Raw genomic sequence first — 18,786 nt, 5'->3', positions numbered from 1 at the left:
ACATTTTGGTTTTATTTTCACAGCTATAGTGGTTTTGTTTAATCCATTGTGCCATGGTTGGCTAAAGTTCAGTATTCTGTCATTTAAGTCTATGATATTGGGGAACACAAATATTAGTGTACTTTGAATTACAAGTTCTGTAATTCAAAAGTGTTCATTACAAAGTGTGACAGAAGGAGCGCCTGTGTGGCTCAGATGGTTAAGCATCCAACTCTTGATTTCATCTCAGGGTTTTGAAATCGAGCCCCACATAAAGGCTCTGCACCGAGTATGGAGCCTGCTTGGGATTCTCTCACTCTCCCTTTACTCTTCCACCACCTTTCACAAATGTACTTTCTATCTCTCTCAAAATTAAATTAAAATACAATAAAAACAAAGTGTGATAAAAATATAAAGGATTTTATACATTATAAGGCGTTATTTTCTTTTACTCCATTGCTATTTATACTTACCTCTCAATTTTTTTTTCAAAAAAGTATAATGCAGAGAGAAAAGTACACAGCTTGATGAATTATCACAAAATCTATCTATCACACACATCAAGAAACAAAATGTAACCTTCATTCTAGAAACCTCTTTCTCACTTCCTTCACAGTCATGAACCTCTTCTACAAAGGATAACCCCTATTTTGACTTCAAATACCATAGACAGTTTAAATTGTATATATATTAAATAATATACTATATATTCTTTTGTATTTGTCTTTTTTTGCTCAGTTGCCATTAATGAGATTCATTCATTGCCTACATCAATAGTTTGTTGGTTTTCATTGCTGTGTAGAGTTTCATTGATTGAATACATAAATAATTAAATATATATCCTATATATATGTTACTATCCACACTACGGTTGAAATTTTTTATTATTTACAGTTTTGGCAACTGTGAATATGCTTTCTATGAATATTCTCATACATATGTTTTAGTAATATTTCTGAACCATAGAATATGTAGGTATTCATCTCTAGTAGATACTGCCCAGTAGCTGCTATTGTCTGTCTTTTCCATTCTTGTGAGTATGTAGTATTATCACATTGTGCTTGAATTTACATTTCCTTGATTATTAATCAGACAGAGTTCCTTTTACACATTAAGCAGACATTGGGATCTTTTGTGAATTACTATTAAAGTCTCTTCTGCTTTTCTGTTCTATCTTTTTTATTATTGATTTCTACTTTTGAAATATACTCTAGGCATAAACCCTCTTTTGGTTATTTCTTTTATTCTGTGACTTTCTTTTGCCCTTTTAGCAGTATCTTTAAACCAGACTTTTTTAGTTTTAATGTTGTCCAATGCATTAATCTTTTCTTTATGTTAGGTGCTTTTTAGATCTTAATTAGGGCAGCTTGACCTATATCCAAGGTCATGAAATCGTTCCCTCTGATATATTGTAGGAGGTTTATTATTTTAACTTTCACTTTTAGATTTATAATTCACCTGGAATTGCTATGAGGTAAGGAACAAATTTTTCCTCCATGGGTATTCCATTGATCTAACTCAATTTGCTAGGGAGAAAAAAATACTTTCCCTATTGCCCCAGTACATTTATTTTGTCATAAATCAAGTGTGTTTTTATGTGTTGGTCTGTTTATTGACCCTCTGTTCTATTCAATTAATCTATTTTTCTATGTTTACACCGATTCAACATTGTATTATTTACAAGAGCTTTATAAGTCTTGATAACTGGTATAATAAGTCCACCCTTCAATCCAGGAGCATGGTATATCCCTCTATTTATTTAGGTCCTCATTATTTTTTCTTAATAATTCTTACAGCTTTTTTGTTACTTGGTCTTACACACTTTTGTTAATTTTTTAAAATCATATTGAGATACACAATAATAAAGATTCTTTTTCTCATTATTTATAGATTGGTTGTGGTCCCAATTAAAATATAAGCAGGTGTGTAAGTTGACTAATTTATTTTAAGATTTACAGGGAAGTGAAAAAGGTCAAGAATAGCTAAGACATCCTTGAAAAAAAAGTAAAGGAACTTACCTTTATAAACATAGCAATAGTTTTTTAAAAGAGCCAAACTTATATTTTGCAAGTGTTTAAAATTTTTGAGACGTGTTCAATATCTTAAATGTGAATCTCATACAAAAATGACATCCAACTGATCTTGGATGCAAAATGCTGCAATAAATAAATAAATAAATAAATAAATAAATAAATAAATGGGTGGGATGAAATAGCTGTGGTGAAACTAAAACAAATAAGACTAAAACCAAAATTAAACTCTAATTTCTTGAAGGCGTTTGAAATTATCATCCCACATGACTTGTCATTCTATAAACTTTCTAAGTAGGTATTAGAAACAGTTTTTTGGTGACCTGATAATTGGTCATGTATGCACCCAGGGTCTAGGAGAGGTCAGGGCTGGAATTGTGATTTTGAAAGCAAATAATTATATGTTGGAAGTTAAAGTCCTGTGAGTGGAACCATTGTGGAAAGAGTGAAAAGTCTGGAAGTGAGAAGAGTGGAAAATCAATGGGAATGTAAAAAACAGCAACATTTAAGGTAAGCTAAAAAGAAATCCATGAAGGAGACAAAAAAGCAAAAATCAGAAAAGTAGGAAGAGAATCAGGAGACAAAATATCAAGGAAATAGAGACTCAGGAAGTTATGAGCAGTTAAATGTCAATTACCAGGAGAAAAAAACAAGTAAAATAAAAGATTTGAAAAGTGTTCATTAGATCTAGTAGTAAAGATGTTGGAGTCAACCATCTTGTAACTATCTCAGTGGTGTGATAGAATAAGGAAGACAGAAATATGCAGGTTTCAGTGAAGAGGAGATGATAATATCAAAGCCATGAATATAGACCCTGGTTTGATCAAGAAAAGCAAGCATATATAGCAGTCAAAGAGAGAAACAGCGTTCCAGGGACTTTTACTTTAAGATGGGAGATACTTGAACACATTAGAAGTTTCAGGGCAAGAAGCAACCAAGAAGGAGAGGCTGAAAAGGCAGGGAATAATTGTTAGAGAAGAGGTAGGGTATAGATTACAAATAAACACAGAGATACTGACTTCAGTCTAGACCCGTTTTTTTCTGTGACTGGGGTAGAAGTGGTTAGATTGGACACAGATAAAATTTTGTAGGTGAGGGAAGAAGAAATATATCAAATAGGACAGGGCTTCCTGATCTGTTTATGCGGGGAGGGGAAGGGAGAGAGAGAGAGAGCATGTACAGGAGGAGGCAAGCAGGGGGAGGGGCGGAGAGAGAGAATCTTAAGCCGGTTCCATGTCCTACATAGATCCTGCCACAGGGAACTCGATCTCATGACCCCGAGATCATGATCTAAGCCAAAATCAAGAGTCAGATGCTTAGTGGACTGAGCTACCCATGTGCTCCCCTAATCTTTTTTCACAACATGGCATACATAAAAAATGACCCTACTGGGGGATAAACGGATGAAGCTGTTTGTAGCAGGAAGTGATGGACCTCAAGGTTTATCGCTCTAGGTTGGGATACACTTGGATGCAAGTAACAAAAAATAGCTGGCAGTGCCTTAACTGATGAAGACATTTAAGTATCTCAGTTAATCAGAAGTCTAGAGTTAGGTGGTTCCCAGGTTTGCACAGTGGGTCTACAATGTCATCTAAATCCAGGACCTTCCCACCTTCCTCCTATGCTATCTTGTTTATTGTTTTGGTCCTTAGGTTTGCTGCCTCATGCTCAGGCATCCTATCTATATCAGAGTTCAAAGCAGGGGGGAGGGGATAGTTATTGAGGCAAAAGACAAAAGAATCTTTCTTTTCATATAGGAGAAAAACTTTTAAAAATCCCTCCTGACCTCCTCCCCGGCAGATATATTTTATTTTGTTGGCTAAAACAGTGTCACGTGACCATGTACTAACTGTAGGGAAGTGAAGGAAAGCATCTGGTATTCCCTCATTCTATAGTGTAGTGCAGGCCAAGAAAAAGAGGAGGTAGATCAGGAAGAAACTGAGGCCCTCAATCCTTTCTCTATTACCTTCTTTAGGAAAACCTTCTAAGAGTTTAAAGCCTATTATGTGAGCTTTAGGCATTGCTTTGGTAAGATAAGCTAGTTTAGGTCTTCTTATATTTTATGGATTGTATTATTCTTGTTGCTTGCCTTAAATAGCATCATCATCATCTTCATCATTACAGTTCTTAGTGATTCCCTATTTTCAGTTATATTTCTGTGTGTCTTGACACTCAAAGTATTGAATGGCATTTTTTGAGGGAAATTGGATCATGTGCCTGCTTAGAAATCATTGATCCACTAGCTTACTAAATTCTACCTAATGTGTTTACGCCCCTTCAATTGTACACATAGGTATAAGCAAAGTGTAGGGGGAGAAAGTAAAAACTAGATGCCTACTTTGAGATATTAACACATTGGGGGACAAATTCAATATCCCAGAAAGTGTTTCATTTAATTCAGGAGAAGAAAGGAGTCTCATTTAATTAAATCAGAGAGTAAAGATATAAAGCATTTAATGAATTGGGTGGAAAAGAGAAAAGCATGTATTTATTGAAGCATATTATGCTTTAATTTTCTTTCTAGACAGTGTTGTAATATATTTAGAACAAGGAATCAACCTCCTGATGTTTATCATATGCCAGGAAAAGAAGTGCTTCTTTATTAGAATAAGTAGATTAATGACTTTATGTTACACATTTTATTGGACTTATTATTGGAAGTTCAGTCGCTTAAAAAGAAACTTTTCAAAAAAAATTTTTTTTATTATTAGACAGTCTGTGTTAATGCTGTGTTGGAGAAGGTAAAGAAAATTTTCCAAGAAGAAGAATCCATAAGGCAAAAGAGAGAAGAGAATGAAAATCTTAGAAAAGCCTTTTCTGAGCCTGTGCTTTCTGAGCCTACATTTCCTGAAGGTGAAATCAAAGCAAAACCTTACAGGTCATTACCGGAGAAACCAGACAATATTGCAGATCGCCCCAAACTTCCTGCTAATAAGTTGAATAATAAGATCCAGGTTTTACATTCTGTGTTTGACCAGTCAGCTGAAATGAATGAATGAGCAAATTGGAACATAAGTATTACTGAATGGAGCTTGAGAGTTATTATCTAATCACATTTCATCTCACAAAACCAGGAAACTAGTTTTCATATATTGACTGCTCTGCTTTAAAATGCCACTCTCAGGTATTTATATGATAGAGAAAATAAAGTGAATCTTGATGTAAAAGTATGACTATGATATTTTTTAATGAACAAGAAAGTGTACCCTTTGGAGGGTTAGACTTTATGCTATCATTTATAACATGGACATATTTATAATACATTTATGTTTTTATTAAAACCTATTTCAAGTACATTTCCATTATAGTTGGCCCTTGAACATGGGTTTGAATAGTACAGATCCACTTATACATAGATCTTTTTTGATAAATGAATTATAGTACTGGAAGTGTATATTCGCTTGCTTATGATTTTACAAAGAACATTCAAAATATGTGTTAATCAACTGTGTATATAATCAAGTCAGGCTTCCAGTCAACAGTAGACTATTAATAGTTAAGTTTTGGGGGAGCCCCAAGTTATATGTGGATTTCCAACTGTGTGTGGGGTTGGCATCCCACCCCCAGGCAATGTTCAAGGGTCAACTGTATTCATCTTGGGGGAAAGTACCCTCCATATCAAAATGCTACATATCTTTTTCAGAGATCATAAAAGGATATTTATTTTCTATCAACAGGCTGCATAGTTTGAATCTGCCTATTATCGATCCTTTTTTAAACTCATCTGTAAAGTTATGAAGGACTTTTAATTCACAGACATAATACATTTTAAAACAAAATATTATTTACAAGTCTTATAAGAGAGTTCTGTAAGTGAGGGTGGGATACGACATGACATTTTTTATTTCCAGATCTGAAGGAACACAGAAATCAAGAAATCATTCAGAACCAGAAATCAAGTCCATATTCCTCATTGTTGCCACCAGGTCCTGAGAGAAAATGCTTCTGTAACTGGCCAGCAAATGAGGGCCATTGTTTTGCCCGCAGAAGGCAGGCAAGAAACTTTGGTTTCTTCCACATGTCTTAAATTCTGGACACGTGTTAAGTCCTGACTGGTCATTGGAGTGTTAGCACCTGAGATAATGGCTATGATTTACCCATCGAGTGATGGTACATTTCCTGTACTAGGTAAATAGCTACTGCCAGAAAAGTATTTATAAAAATCAAAGCTTGGGTCTTCAGTAGTCTGAGAAATGAGTAACAAGTGTTACCACTTCATGTTACCCATATTCCATCAGAAAAGGAAATGTAATAATGTGTAGCAAAGGTCTCGTAAGCAGACCCTTAATGATAGGTACTTAATTCATTTATTATTTATACAATAACCAAGGAAAAGAGTCCAGGTGGTCCCCCTAGAATGTTCAGTATTAGGTTTGGGGCTTTAATTAAAACCTAGGCCATTAAGAAGATTACTGTGCTTAGAGACAAAGTTCCAATTTTGACAGTTTTTTGCACTCTGAATTCATAATGTGATCATCTGGTTCTGATTCTACTTCTTATTTTCTACTATTTGCTGCCAAATTTTAGATGGTAAGCACCCAGAGTGTTACAGTACGGTGTGGGCGCCAGGCAACCAGAATAGTGCTGTTTGTAAATAACAGGCCTGTGAAAGCAGGGTGGGCCGACTTCGCATCCACCCTGCCTGTGAACTCAGCAGGAAGGACTGAGGAACACCACCCTCTATCTCTTCTCTGTAACAGTTACACAAAACACTCAGTTCTACATACATCACAACATTCTCAAAAACAAAGCAAAACAAAAACAAACCTTTGCTTGAAAATTTCACATAGGACATTCAAAGCACATTGGCTCACTGTATAAGAGACTTTACATCTCTCATGGCTGGGCAGCAGCTGTGTGTGTCTTCCTTACTTGTGAGAGTGTTTGCTTTGGCCTGAGAGAAACTGAGCCAAGATTTATTTGGTTTCGATGTGCAGTACAGGAAGATTAAGGAGTGCACTTGTGGTGAGCACCAGGTGTTCTATGGAAATATTGAATAAGTGTCTTATTTTTAAATGAAACGTAAATTGATCCCATTTTGGAGGCAGTGTTTTAAGTGTCAAAAATCTGCTATATATTTGGAAATCCTGAATAATTGAGATTGAAGCATCTCAGTGTATTTAAATTTTACCTATAAAAAGTAAGAATAACGGGGCAGAGGTGGAGAGTGTGTCGAGGTATCAGTGAAACAAGAATACGAGAATAGAAGAATGGAAGAATACTGATAATTGTTGAAGTGGGTGATGAGAGTTTATTAGGCTACTCTGTTTAGTTTGTATATATTAAAACTTTTGCATGATAAAGTCTGCTACATCAAAATAGGGATTACCCCCATATTTCTTATTAAATTTAATTTTCTACCTTTTCTTCATTGTGGTTATTGCAAATATTTCCACCCTTCTTAAAATGCACATTCCAAACCTATAGCCTTCATGTTCCAGTCAATCCAGAGGACTGGATGAAATGCATTTTATATATCCTGATAAACCTTACATCACAGTAAATATGTATAATTTTGAACTGTTCAGCTTTATATGATTTTTAAAGATAAGTAATAAATGTGCCTATGTTGGAAAAATTAATACTCTTTGGTATTGAAGTATGATTATTCTAATATATTCAAAACATACACAACATTTTTCATTGCCATATAGTTTTATCAGAAAGAACTCCGAATAACTTTGAAGTTTCCAGTGGCATAAAAATCAGAGTCACACTTAAAAGGTTCATTAGAAAGAGTCACATAAATATTCCCATTGTCCACTGTCACTGTATGAATCCTTTGCTTTACTCCTTTGGAGCACCACTTGGGTTTTGCTGATGGATCTCTAGGGTTTATAGACTGATATAGTCCTTCTCCTGTTGCCAAAGTAATTTTGTATTTATGCCAGGGGCAAACTATACATGGTCGTCCATCAAAATCCTGGGGAAGAAAATAAATGATTTAATAGTCTGACATTTGCAACATTCACAATAAATCTCAGGCTCAGAACAGATTCTGTTACAGAAAAACCAGGTTAAAGAATAGGCCAGCTTCTCTTTTTTCCTTCCATTTACAAATTATTCGGCATAAGGTAGAACCTAATCTTAGCAGTCATCAAGTTCCTCTGCATTTGATTAGAAACGCAGCCTGTTAGAACTCTATCAGGAAATGAGCTTGGGCAACTGTACCATGTGATTTAAGCTATGATGTTATCTATTAGACGTTAATGTCATTTCCTTGACAGAAATGGGGCAAGGGCATCAAGTGTTTCTAAAGGAACTTTTCACTAGCTGCTGGAAGAATGGTAAGTTTCAAATATAAAGAGTTACTAAAGGCATGAGTGTATATGTTAACTGAAGAGCAATTTGTAATCCAAAGTAGTCAATTCCCAACTTTTTAACGGCCTTAAATTGGTGCTTCTTAAATTTTAAAGAGCATGGGAATCACCTGGATCTTGTTTAAATGCAGATCTTGCTTAAATTCAGTAGTCCTAAGGTAGGGCACAAGATTATGTATTTCCAGGAAGCTCCCTGACATCGATGTTGCTGGTCTGTGGACCACACTTTAAGTACAAAGTCTTATAGGTCTCATTATGGTCCAAAACTAAAGGAAATTCTTTCACATTATCATCACTAGGTGCTTACATGTTGTTTCAGTTTGTATTTTGTACCAGTGGCGGCGGGGCGGGGGGGGGGGGTGGTGCTGGTGGCAGGAAGGAGAAGGATGTAGCATTCAGTTTTATGAAGTAGAAAACAAGAAATAAGGCAGCTAGCTAGTTTGGGAATGCAAGGAAGTAAGTTCCCTATTCCTACTTGAAATAAGCATTCAATGTGTGGTTTCCTTTTTAAAATATACATATTTATATTTTTACTACATTATTCACATAATATATACTCACTGAAAACAAACTGTGTAGAAATGTATAAAGTAACAAAGTGAATATTTTTTATTTTAAAAGTGGGATCTCATTAGACCTATCATCCCATGACTTGCTTTTTTTTAATCAAAAATATATTGCTGACAAATGGCAAGATTTCATTTCTTTTGATGGCTGCATAGTATTCCATTGTGTATATATACCACATCTTCTTGATCCATTCATCTGTTGATGGACATCTAGGTTCTTTCCATAGTTTGGCTATTGTGGACATTGCTGCTATAAACATTCGGGTGCACGTGCCCCTTCAGATCACTACGTTTGTATCTTTAGGGTAAATACCCAATAGTGCAATTGCTGGGTCATAGGGCAGTTCTATTTTCAACATTTTGAGGAAACTCCATGTTGTTTTCCAGAGTGGCTGCACCAGCTTGCATTCCCACCAACAGTGTAGGAGGGTTCCCCTTTCTCTGCATCCTCGCCAGCATCTGTCATTTCCTGACTTGTTGATTTTAGCCATTCTGACTGGTGTTAGGTGATATCTCATTGTGGTTTTGATTTGTATTTCCCTGATGCCGAGTGATATGGAGCACTTTTTCATGTGTCTGTTGGCCATCTGGATGTCTTCTTTGCAGAAATGTCTGTTCATGTCCTCTGCCCATTTCTTGATTGGATTATTTGTTCTTTGGGTGTTGAGTTTGCTAAGTTCTTTAACATGGATGGAACTAGAGCGTATCATGCTTAGTGAAATAAGTCAAGCAGAGAAAGACAACTATCATATGATCTCCCTGATATGAGAAAGTGGTGATGCAACATGGGGGCTTAAGTGGGTAGGAGAAGAATAAATGAAAAAAGATGGGATTGAGAGGGAGACAAACCATAAGTGACTCTTAATCTCACAAAACAAACTGAGGGTTGCTGGGGGGAGGGGGTTTGGGAGAAGGGGGTGGGATTATGGACATTGGGGAGGGTATGTGCTTTGGTGAGTGCTGTGAAGTGTGTAAACCTGGTGATTCACAGAACTGTACCCCTGGGGATAAAAATATATGTTTATAAAAAATAAAAAATTAAAATATATATATATATATATATATATATATATATTGCTGACATCCCTCCATACCAACACATACAGATCTGCCTCACAAATTAATGAGGCAGTGGTTACATAGTTTTCCATAGCATGGCTATGGCTATTCAGTTTATTTAAACTGTTTCCTATTGTTAAAAAATTTAGGTGGCCTTCAATTTTTCATTGCAACAAATAATTCCATAGTAAACCTATCCCATATATATACTTGAACATTTGTGCAATGGTATCTGTAGGATAGATATCTCAGAGTATAATTGCTAGATCGGAAGCCATGCATACTTCCTCTATTCGTCTGTGAAATAGTTTTCTTTATATTGTAGGACTGTGAATTCCTGGAATACTAGCAATTATACTCAAAGCATTAAAATACAGTTCAAACCCAAATATAAATGATTTTTTGCATACAGAATGAAATATAGACTATAAATAAGAAACATGAATTTGTAGAGGATAGACTTAATTTTACATACCTCTATATCTCCCAAATGTAAAGGTCCTCCTGAGTCTGTAAAGAAATTAAATATCATATCTAGTCACTTAAAAAAAGAAAAAGCCTGAAATTTTGATAGTTTAGTGGTTAGCAAACAAATACACAAGGTTTACAAATGAAAAATCAACTCTTACGGTAACAGCGAATATCCATAGCATGATACTCTCCTTTGTGGTAGAAAATGACCACTTCTCTATCATGCACAACAGCTGTCATTCTTTCAGATTTTTTAAGGTCCTCTTCTCTGCCAACACAGACAGCAGAATATTCCTTCATTTCAGGATCTTGTTCAGAGCCATCAACATCCATGCTAGTTGAACAAAAGAAAAAAAGTAGTCTTCACAAAATTGGCTGCGACTTAACTCACAGAGATATTATATATATATATATATATATATATATTAATATATATATATATATAAAAATGTGTGTGTTTGTGTGTATATATATATTTATATATATATATAAATGTGTGTGTGTTTGTGTATATATATATATATTTAGATCTCTAAGATTGATAAAGGCTTTTTTATAGCTATATAAAAAAACATAAATACTGGGTTATAGTTATTCATGATTTTGAGTTAGAGACTCTTAAAGCTTGTCCAAGTTAGGGAAGACCCCCCCCCCCCCATGTTGAGGCTGGACTCAGATTCATTTCATTGTGTAAATGGATATTTCAGAAGTCCCAAGACCCAGAGACTGACATTTCACTGCTCTTTTATTTCCTATAATTTCAATGCTAAACAACACCCAGTTATCAGTGTTATTTTCAGCCTTCTCCTGAAGGTAGGATTCTTTGATAGTCTGAATAGTCTTGTATCTCCTAGTTGAGGTGACCCATTTGATTTTGCCTGGATCTGTCTTAGAAATCAACCAGATAACTATTCTAGTATAAGAGGATAGGTATGTATGGGCGCATTTCATTTTCTTAACTCAGACAGGAATTAACATCACTTTCTTCTGCCTTATTTGGGAATTCAAAGAGATGGCTTTCTCTTCAATTAATTTATGTAAGTATATAAACCCATATTTCTAAACAAAGAAGCCTTCGTGGAGAATTTTCAGGTACTCTATATTTTTTATCAGCATAGATATTCAGGCTACTTTTTTGAAAGCAACCCTTTCAAAGAGACCTTATGTAATACTTTAAGAACATAATCATGGTCTGTTAAATCCTGTGAGAAGGAAACATCAAGATACATCAGTGTCAGGACTATTGGGCCTTGTAGAGGATTTTCCTGAGGGCCTTCCATTTGGGGGTTTTTGTTTTATGCTATGACAGTTTCTGAATAAAACTATACATCCTGTTTTGGCAAGAACTGCTATATTTTTTCCTACTCCACTCCTAATTCCAAGTCTTTCTTCTTATCCCCACCCTCTTTCCATTAGAGTTAATCCCAAATTTTCTGGAAACATTCCTGCTTTTCCTCCCTATCTCAGGGTAGAGACTGTGGTGGTCTATAACTTCCAGAAAGCTCAAAGAACATTGTATATTATTTTAGGGTTGGCAAGAACCTTCTTCCCTAGGCAAGAGCACATTTTCAACCTTTGCATGTAGTGAAATAAAAATCACAAGACACAAACTGAGATTACTCAACTGACTTTACTTTTAAAGTAATTAAATTTTCAGATATCCCTGCATGGTTTCTGCCCTCTGCTTGAGAGTGGGAATCTTCAACCATCTGAATAATACTCAGCTTCACAACAGGCATAAGGCAAGTTCACTCTCTGATATGGGTGGACAGGAAAGAGGCTGCCTGCAGCATTTGGGCATGAGATCTTATGTGTACCTTGATCATTATCTTGGAGCAGCACTACTTCAATTATATGAAATAAATTATATGAAAGAAATTAAAAGTTCACGGTAACATCTAATCACAACCTACGTTTTTTCTTTGGTCACTGATGGACAAGTTTCTCTGTAATCTATTTAGGGAGGAATATATGTTTAAAAAGCAAACAAAATTCTCAAGAAGTAACTACTGACAATAATCTTTAGCACAGAATTACAGAATTTCAAAAGAAAAATTTCAAAAATAGATCTTCAGATTCTCCTTTTGCCAAGTTCTCTTTCCTTGTTGGAGATTATCATGCATTGAATAAGTATTTTCTTTTTTTTTTTTTAAAGATTTTATTTATCTATTTGACAGAGATCACAGTAGACACAGAGGCAGGCAGAGAGAGAGAGAGGGAAGCAAGCTCCCTGCTGAGCAGGGAGCCTGATGTGGGACTCGATCCCAGGACCCTGAGATCATGACCTGAGCCGAAGGCAGTGGCTTAACCCACTGAGCCACCCAGGTGCTCAATAAGTATTTCTGAACACATATTATGTGACTGGCACTTCAGGGAAGTAATTCAGATCAGGTCTCTGTCCTTTAGATACTATATTCTAGCTGGTGAGATCAACAACAAACACCAGTAAACAAATACACAAATGAGGTAATTATACACTACCTTAAGAACCATGAAGAAAATGAACTGGGCAATATGAAAGAGAAAAGGGAGGCCATTTTGCAAAGAAAAGCCTGGGAAGGTGACTCTGGATGGATAGTTGAGCTGGTATCTAAAAATGAAAATGAACTAGACATTTTAAGAGCTGAAGGAAGAGCATTCCAGGCTGAAGGAATAACAAATATGATAGCCTGAGGAAAGACGGGGGTGGGAGGAGGAGACTTGGTTAATTTGAGGAACAGATAGGAGACTGGAGCATAACAAGTGAGTCTGGTCAGACAGACAGGAGCCACTGTGTATGGATTTTAGTCTAAGAGCAATGGGAAGGCACTGAAGGGTGTAAAGCAGGGAAGGGTGACATGATCTATTTTTAAAATAATGCCCTCACTGTGTGAATAGATTGTAGCAAAGTAAGAAGGAAACATAGAAATCAGAAAGCTATTGCAGTGGTCCATTTTAACAAGTGTATTAATTTGTGGATTTCATCAGATTGGGAAACTAGAGAAAGTTCCAGATAACTTGAGAGGCATCCAACTCTGCCTTACACAAGATAAGGAATTACATATAGAAAAGGAGAAGGAAATGAATCCAAGTGATGGCCCATGATAGTTGTAAAGACCCAGATGGTGTTAAACATTAGGAAGTTTGCCATGGAATGTCCATGATATTAAACAAAATACAATTGTCTATAATTTAAGATACTTAACAAAATGATAAATCACATGTCAACTTCAAATATTCTAATTTTCAAAGATGATCCTTCCAAATCCGTGTTCTCTTCAAATACGGTAATATTGTCAAATTCATAGGAAGTTGTACAGAATGACAATATACCTTTTGTTAATAACAGGGAACTACTATTTTAATTTCATTCAAGTCTTAGTTTAACATTTCACATAAAAACATATATATGTAATTTCTTTAAAAGGGGCACTTGGACCTTGATGAACCTAGCTTAGAATGGTTATAAACCATAGACTCAATCCCTACCCCACAGCAAGAGGGAAAATTTGCTATGTGGCAAGACCAAGAGTCTCCAGGCCTTCTGATGGCTTCTCTAAATATTTTATCTTCTATGACTGATGGAAGTCTAGAAATGTTGGGAGGAAAAGAGCATGGATCATTTAAAAAATATATTTGTAAAACAAATTACTATTTATAAGGAAAAATCTCTATGTGAATGTGTAAGGAGTGAGCTTTTGAAAGAAGGAATTTATAGGCTACTATTTTGAGAAGGGTAATTCTAAACCATAACAAAGGCAGGTATTAGATCTTACAATATAAGCCTGGGCTCCAAAACTGAAGTGTAGCAAGTGGCATGTTTGTACGTGTGTGTGTGTATGTGTTGATGGCGAGAGGCAGGAAGGAACTCTGAATTCAAGGTATAAAGGAAAGCATTACACAAACCAAGTTTAGGAAATTACAGAGATGTACTTTTTGTACTCTGGAGTTTGCACTGTTAACTCTTGCTCTAACTAACCTAGTTACTTTTTAAATTATGGAAAAGAGAACATGCTATTAAAAAAAACTTTCACATAAGTCAAACTGAAAAAGACAATATGTGATTTCAGTCAAATGAATAAACAAAGTAACAAAAGGCAGAATCATACCTGTAAATACAGAGAATTGATGGCTGCCAAAGGGAAGTGGTGGTGGGAGTGGGGGTGGGGGTGGGGATGGCAAATCTGTAAAGGGGAGTGGGAGAAATGGGCTTCCAGTTACAGAATGAAGTCAAGAGAATAAAAGACACAGCAAAGGGGATACAGTCAGTAACATTGTAATAGGTTGTAGGGTGACAGATGGTAGCTACACTTGTGGTGAACATAGCATAAAGTATGGAGAAGTTGAATCACTATGTTTTACACCCAAAACTTATAAAACATCATGTGTCAACTATACTCAAACAAAAAAGTTAAAAATTAGTTTACAATGAAAAACAAAAATACAGTATTTTTATGAAAAGTCAATGAGGACCATGCCATGATTTTCTGGATTAGCTATGGCTGACAGAAGGCTGCATTACTATAATTCTAAACAGTTATCTCGTTTTGCTTCGTACTGGCAGGTACCCAAAGTATACAAAATGCTCAGGTGGCAGTATTTACCTCCACAGTATTGGGTGTGCAGCTTTTATAACATTTTGTGACAGGACAGATAGAGGAGCAGTAAAGATAAGAAAAATGTGAACAGATGAACTGAAATAGGCTGGGAAAAAAAATACAAAATTTTCAATACATATAACCAACAAAGGATTATGATTCAGAATAGATGAAGAAATTCTATAAACCAGTAAGAAAGTGCAAAAAAAAATGGGCAAAAGATACAAACATTTCATAGATGAAGAAGTCTGAATGGCCAGTGATCACACGTAAAGATGCTCAACCTCATCAGTAGGAAAAAATACAAGAAATGCAAGGCAAAGTCACAAATGGGATACTATTTTCTCTCCAGTTGACTGGTAAAAATTATACAAAGTATTGGTAAGGATATGGAGAAATTGGTAGTGATGACATCAATTAGCAATACCACAATGTGGCATTACCTAGACTCTTCTAACATATCCATGATCCATTAACTCCTCATTAAGTATATTCCAGAGAAACATGCACAGGTACACCAGGAGACATGCAGAAGACACGCAAAACGCAGGAAAAAAACTCAAAATGCATCAACCGTAGAATGTGGAATTTTCATGTTCATTCAGTGGAATGCAACATAGTAGTAAAAAATGGGGACATCAAGTTGGATTAATTTCAAAAATATAACTTTAAAGGAAAAATTTTTTCAAGAATTCAGAGTATGCTTCTATTTTACCAAGTGCAAAAACAGGCAAAACAAAACAATCTATAATGGATATGTACAGATAAAGTAAATTTATAAAGAAAAGCAAGGTGATAGTAAACACAAAATTTTTTCCATGTCTCAAAATATCACATTTAGTCTTATATTTAAAACTACTCTTTTAACATTTAAGTTGTATCCTATATTTGTGTAGCAAATGACCCAAAAACCAAGAAAATGTGCCTGTGGACTTAGATCATGAGGGGACTATTTGAGAATTTATTCAGCTTATTTAAAAAGCTGGCACTAGAAGAGGAAATTAATGAGTATTTTCTTTTTCTAGGCTAAAAAATTAGAAAAGAAATACTAGTATCAAGCAAGTAACAAAATACATGAGATGTGGAATCGCATCAAAAGTTGTTCTCCCCCACTTACAAATAAATGAAAACAAAATACAATCCTTCAAGTTTCAGTCTCTTTAAACAGAGCTTCAGCAGGTTTTGCACCCCAAGCAAGGAAAACTGCAGTGAACTTTGCAGGGGCTGATAAGAAATGAGCAGAGAACGCTGCACTCAATGATAAAGGTTTCAGAGAACTATGATTACAGTTTCACATTTTGCTTAGGAAAGTATTATCATATCTCTCAAATAATGGTCTTATTTACTTATATCTGGTAATATTTATAATTAACACCTACATTATACTTAATTAAATATTGTAAATATCACGGTCCATTCAGACAGTAACAAAAGTCAATTTATTGTATTGTATCTATTGTATGTATGTATTGTAATTACTATTACTTTGATGCACTATTCATATGCACCCACACATTTCCTTTATTTTGAATCAACTTTAAGATACCAAATCTTAACTAAATAAAAAGGTGAAAAATTAACTGATCTATACAGTTTGGGGGCTAGATGAAGAAAAGTTACTTCTGAAAAATTTCGCCATTTCGCTCGATTTTCCTCTTAATGTTTTTAGGCCTATGCCTCAAATAGGTTTCTAAAGGTGCTAACATCATATAAAATTACAGTTTAGCTAAATGGATCATCAATCTCTATCAGATACATTTCCAGCACAGGCTGAATAAAAAAAAAAAAAAGTTTCCATAAACCATTAGAAACAAGAGAGACATGAAATTACAGGAACTTACTTGTTAGTCCTCTTGAGCTCTGACAAAGGCACTTTTACTAAGTCTGGGGCCTTGGTCTACACATTATCAGAAAGCATAACTCTGGGGTGACACCCTTGCTTTTAGTTCAAAGAAGAGAAATGCCTTAGATATCTTTTTGGATGGCAGAATAATAGTAGATAAAACTATCCTTCAGTGAGTGCCAAGCTCTTGGGACTGCTTGCATACCTGAGTTCATTAATCCTCACAAAACCCCCAAGGGGTAAATAGTTTATTTCCCAGATGAGTAAACTAAGGGTAAAGGATCCTTTTTAACGAAAAGTTTCCTAAAACCACCAAGTAGCAGTCAAGATTCAAACCTCTATCTTCTGAGTCGAAATTTGGGGAATATTGGTAAAATCTTAACATTTCATCCAAATAGCATCCACAGGTTTATAAAAACACCTGGCCTGCAAATAAACTGCCTTAAAAGTACAAAACCTTTTAGCAAAATAAAGATATCTGTGAACGTATATATGTATATGTGTATCACCAATCATCGTTCTGAATTTTTTTTTAATTAGGACTGCTAATGTGCAAGTAGTTGCGTCACCAGATGTTTTAAAACGGAATAGTTCCCTAATCATTTAATTAAAGTCCTGTAGCTGCTCTGGGGTCCGCTACCATGTCCTTGCTATTAGAGATCTGTGATCACAGGTGAGTTCATATGGGTTTGAATCCGTGCTGTGTGTGTGAATTGGGGCAAGTTGCTTAACTTCACGGCGCTGCAGCTGCTCGTAAAAAAGGTCTGCCACATAGGGCTGCGGTGGGGGAAACACACGCTTCACTATAAATCAAGTGTGTTAGAGCAGGACCGCCCGCGGGAAACGCTCCAATCAGGTCAGCTGTCATCTCTTAAGGTCCTTCCAGCTCTGACAATTTATCAACGCATAACTTCAAGCTGTATTACACTTTAGTAAAGACGGTCAACCGTCGTTACAGGGAGAGGCGCCCAGGAACCACGGGGACCGTCGACGTGTGGCTGTCCTGATGCGGTGGGCGGTTCCACCTACAGACTTCGGGAGACGAGTCTCTACGACCGCCGGAGCTGCAAACACCCCTGGGCAGGTTTAGTGCGCACAAATGCCAGGAAAGCTCATTAAAAAATAATAATAATAAATTAAAAAATTAAAAAAAAATAAAACCACAAAACACAAAAAACGCCCCTCCTGCCTCATCCAGGAGGCGAGTCCCGCGTGGGCCCAGACTCCAAGGTGAACAAGCTCGGCAGGCCTCTGGGCGGAAGAGGCCTGGAGGTTACCGGTTAAGGAACGCGCGCCCCTCCTGAGAAAGGCCGGGAGCAAGAGCCAACGACACGTCCCACGACCGCTCCCGGCCGCCGCCGCCGGAAACCGGAGCTCCAGCCGGCCGCCCAGGCGGAAGCAGCGGCGCTCGCGAGCCCCGCCCCACCCCGCGCGAGAACAGAACTTACCTTCCTCGAGTTCCTCGCTCCGCCTCCGCGAGACCAGCCAGCCGCCGAGCCCGCGTGACCCTACTGCGCCTGCCAGGGTTCCGAGCACCGCGCGGAGCCTCCGCGGGGCGGGGCGAAGTCGCCCACGTGACCCGAGCGCGCCGGGTTCCGGAGACTGCGTTTGTGGCACTGCAGGCGGATGACCCCCACCCTTCCCACCCCCTTAACCGTGCTCCGCTGCGATCTCCGCTGCGATCTCCGCACTGATAAGTCATGAATGTGTGCTGACCAAACGTAGGTGGCATCTATTGGTTTTGGAATGTTTGTTACTGTCACTACATTTATCCACATTTTATTTGTTAATTTGCTTATTTAAGCAATCTCTACCCTCAGCCTGGGTCTAGAGGTCGAGTCTCAGGCTCTTCCAGGCGCTACCCAGGTCCCCGCCACGTACACATTTTAAATACGCCCACCAATCTCACTCTTAGAAATGTACCTAATAATATTTCCA

The 18,786-nt window shown here is 36.7% G+C and overlaps 2 protein-coding genes across 7 annotated transcripts in view; one reads left to right on the top strand and one right to left on the bottom strand.

The window, feature by feature from the left end:
* Positions 1–5,170, top strand: part of SPATA9 (spermatogenesis associated 9) — a 38,009-nt gene extending 32,839 nt beyond the window's left edge. For all 6 annotated transcript variants that reach the window (XM_059175506.1, XM_059175510.1, XM_059175505.1 and 3 more), the window contains one exon: positions 4,721–5,170. In XM_059175506.1, the coding sequence (XP_059031489.1) occupies positions 4,721–5,008 (288 nt within the window). In that variant the 3' untranslated portion in view covers positions 5,009–5,170. The remainder of the gene's footprint in view (positions 1–4,720) is intronic.
* A 1-nt stretch (position 5,171) lies between these two features.
* Positions 5,172–18,408, bottom strand: RFESD (Rieske Fe-S domain containing). Its single transcript, XM_059175511.1, has 4 exons — positions 18,297–18,408; positions 10,587–10,762; positions 10,433–10,467; positions 5,172–7,932 (listed from the first exon to the last, which is right to left on the bottom strand). Exons 2-4 carry the CDS (start codon positions 10,759–10,761, stop codon positions 7,669–7,671), a joined length of 474 nt encoding a protein of 157 aa, XP_059031494.1. The 5' UTR covers position 10,762; positions 18,297–18,408; the 3' UTR covers positions 5,172–7,668.
* Positions 18,409–18,786: the final 378 nt, after the last annotated feature.

This window comes from Mustela lutreola, chromosome 5 (genome assembly GCF_030435805.1).
Source record: "Mustela lutreola isolate mMusLut2 chromosome 5, mMusLut2.pri, whole genome shotgun sequence".
NCBI classification, from domain to species: domain Eukaryota; kingdom Metazoa; phylum Chordata; class Mammalia; order Carnivora; family Mustelidae; genus Mustela; species Mustela lutreola.
Note: the sequence above shows the minus strand (reverse complement) of the source record. Positions and strands in the feature narration are given on the sequence as shown.

Coding starts and splice junctions, on each gene's coding strand:
- RFESD (XM_059175511.1), bottom strand. CDS start 10,761: ATGGATGTTGATGGCTCTGAACAAGATCCTGAAATGAAGGAATATTCT. Junction 10,468..10,586: donor TATGGATATTCGCTGTTACC/GTAAGAGTTGAT, acceptor ATTTCTTTACAG/ACTCAGGAGGACCTTTACAT. Junction 7,933..10,432: donor TACATTTGGGAGATATAGAG/GTATGTAAAATT, acceptor TTTCTTCCCCAG/GATTTTGATGGACGACCATG.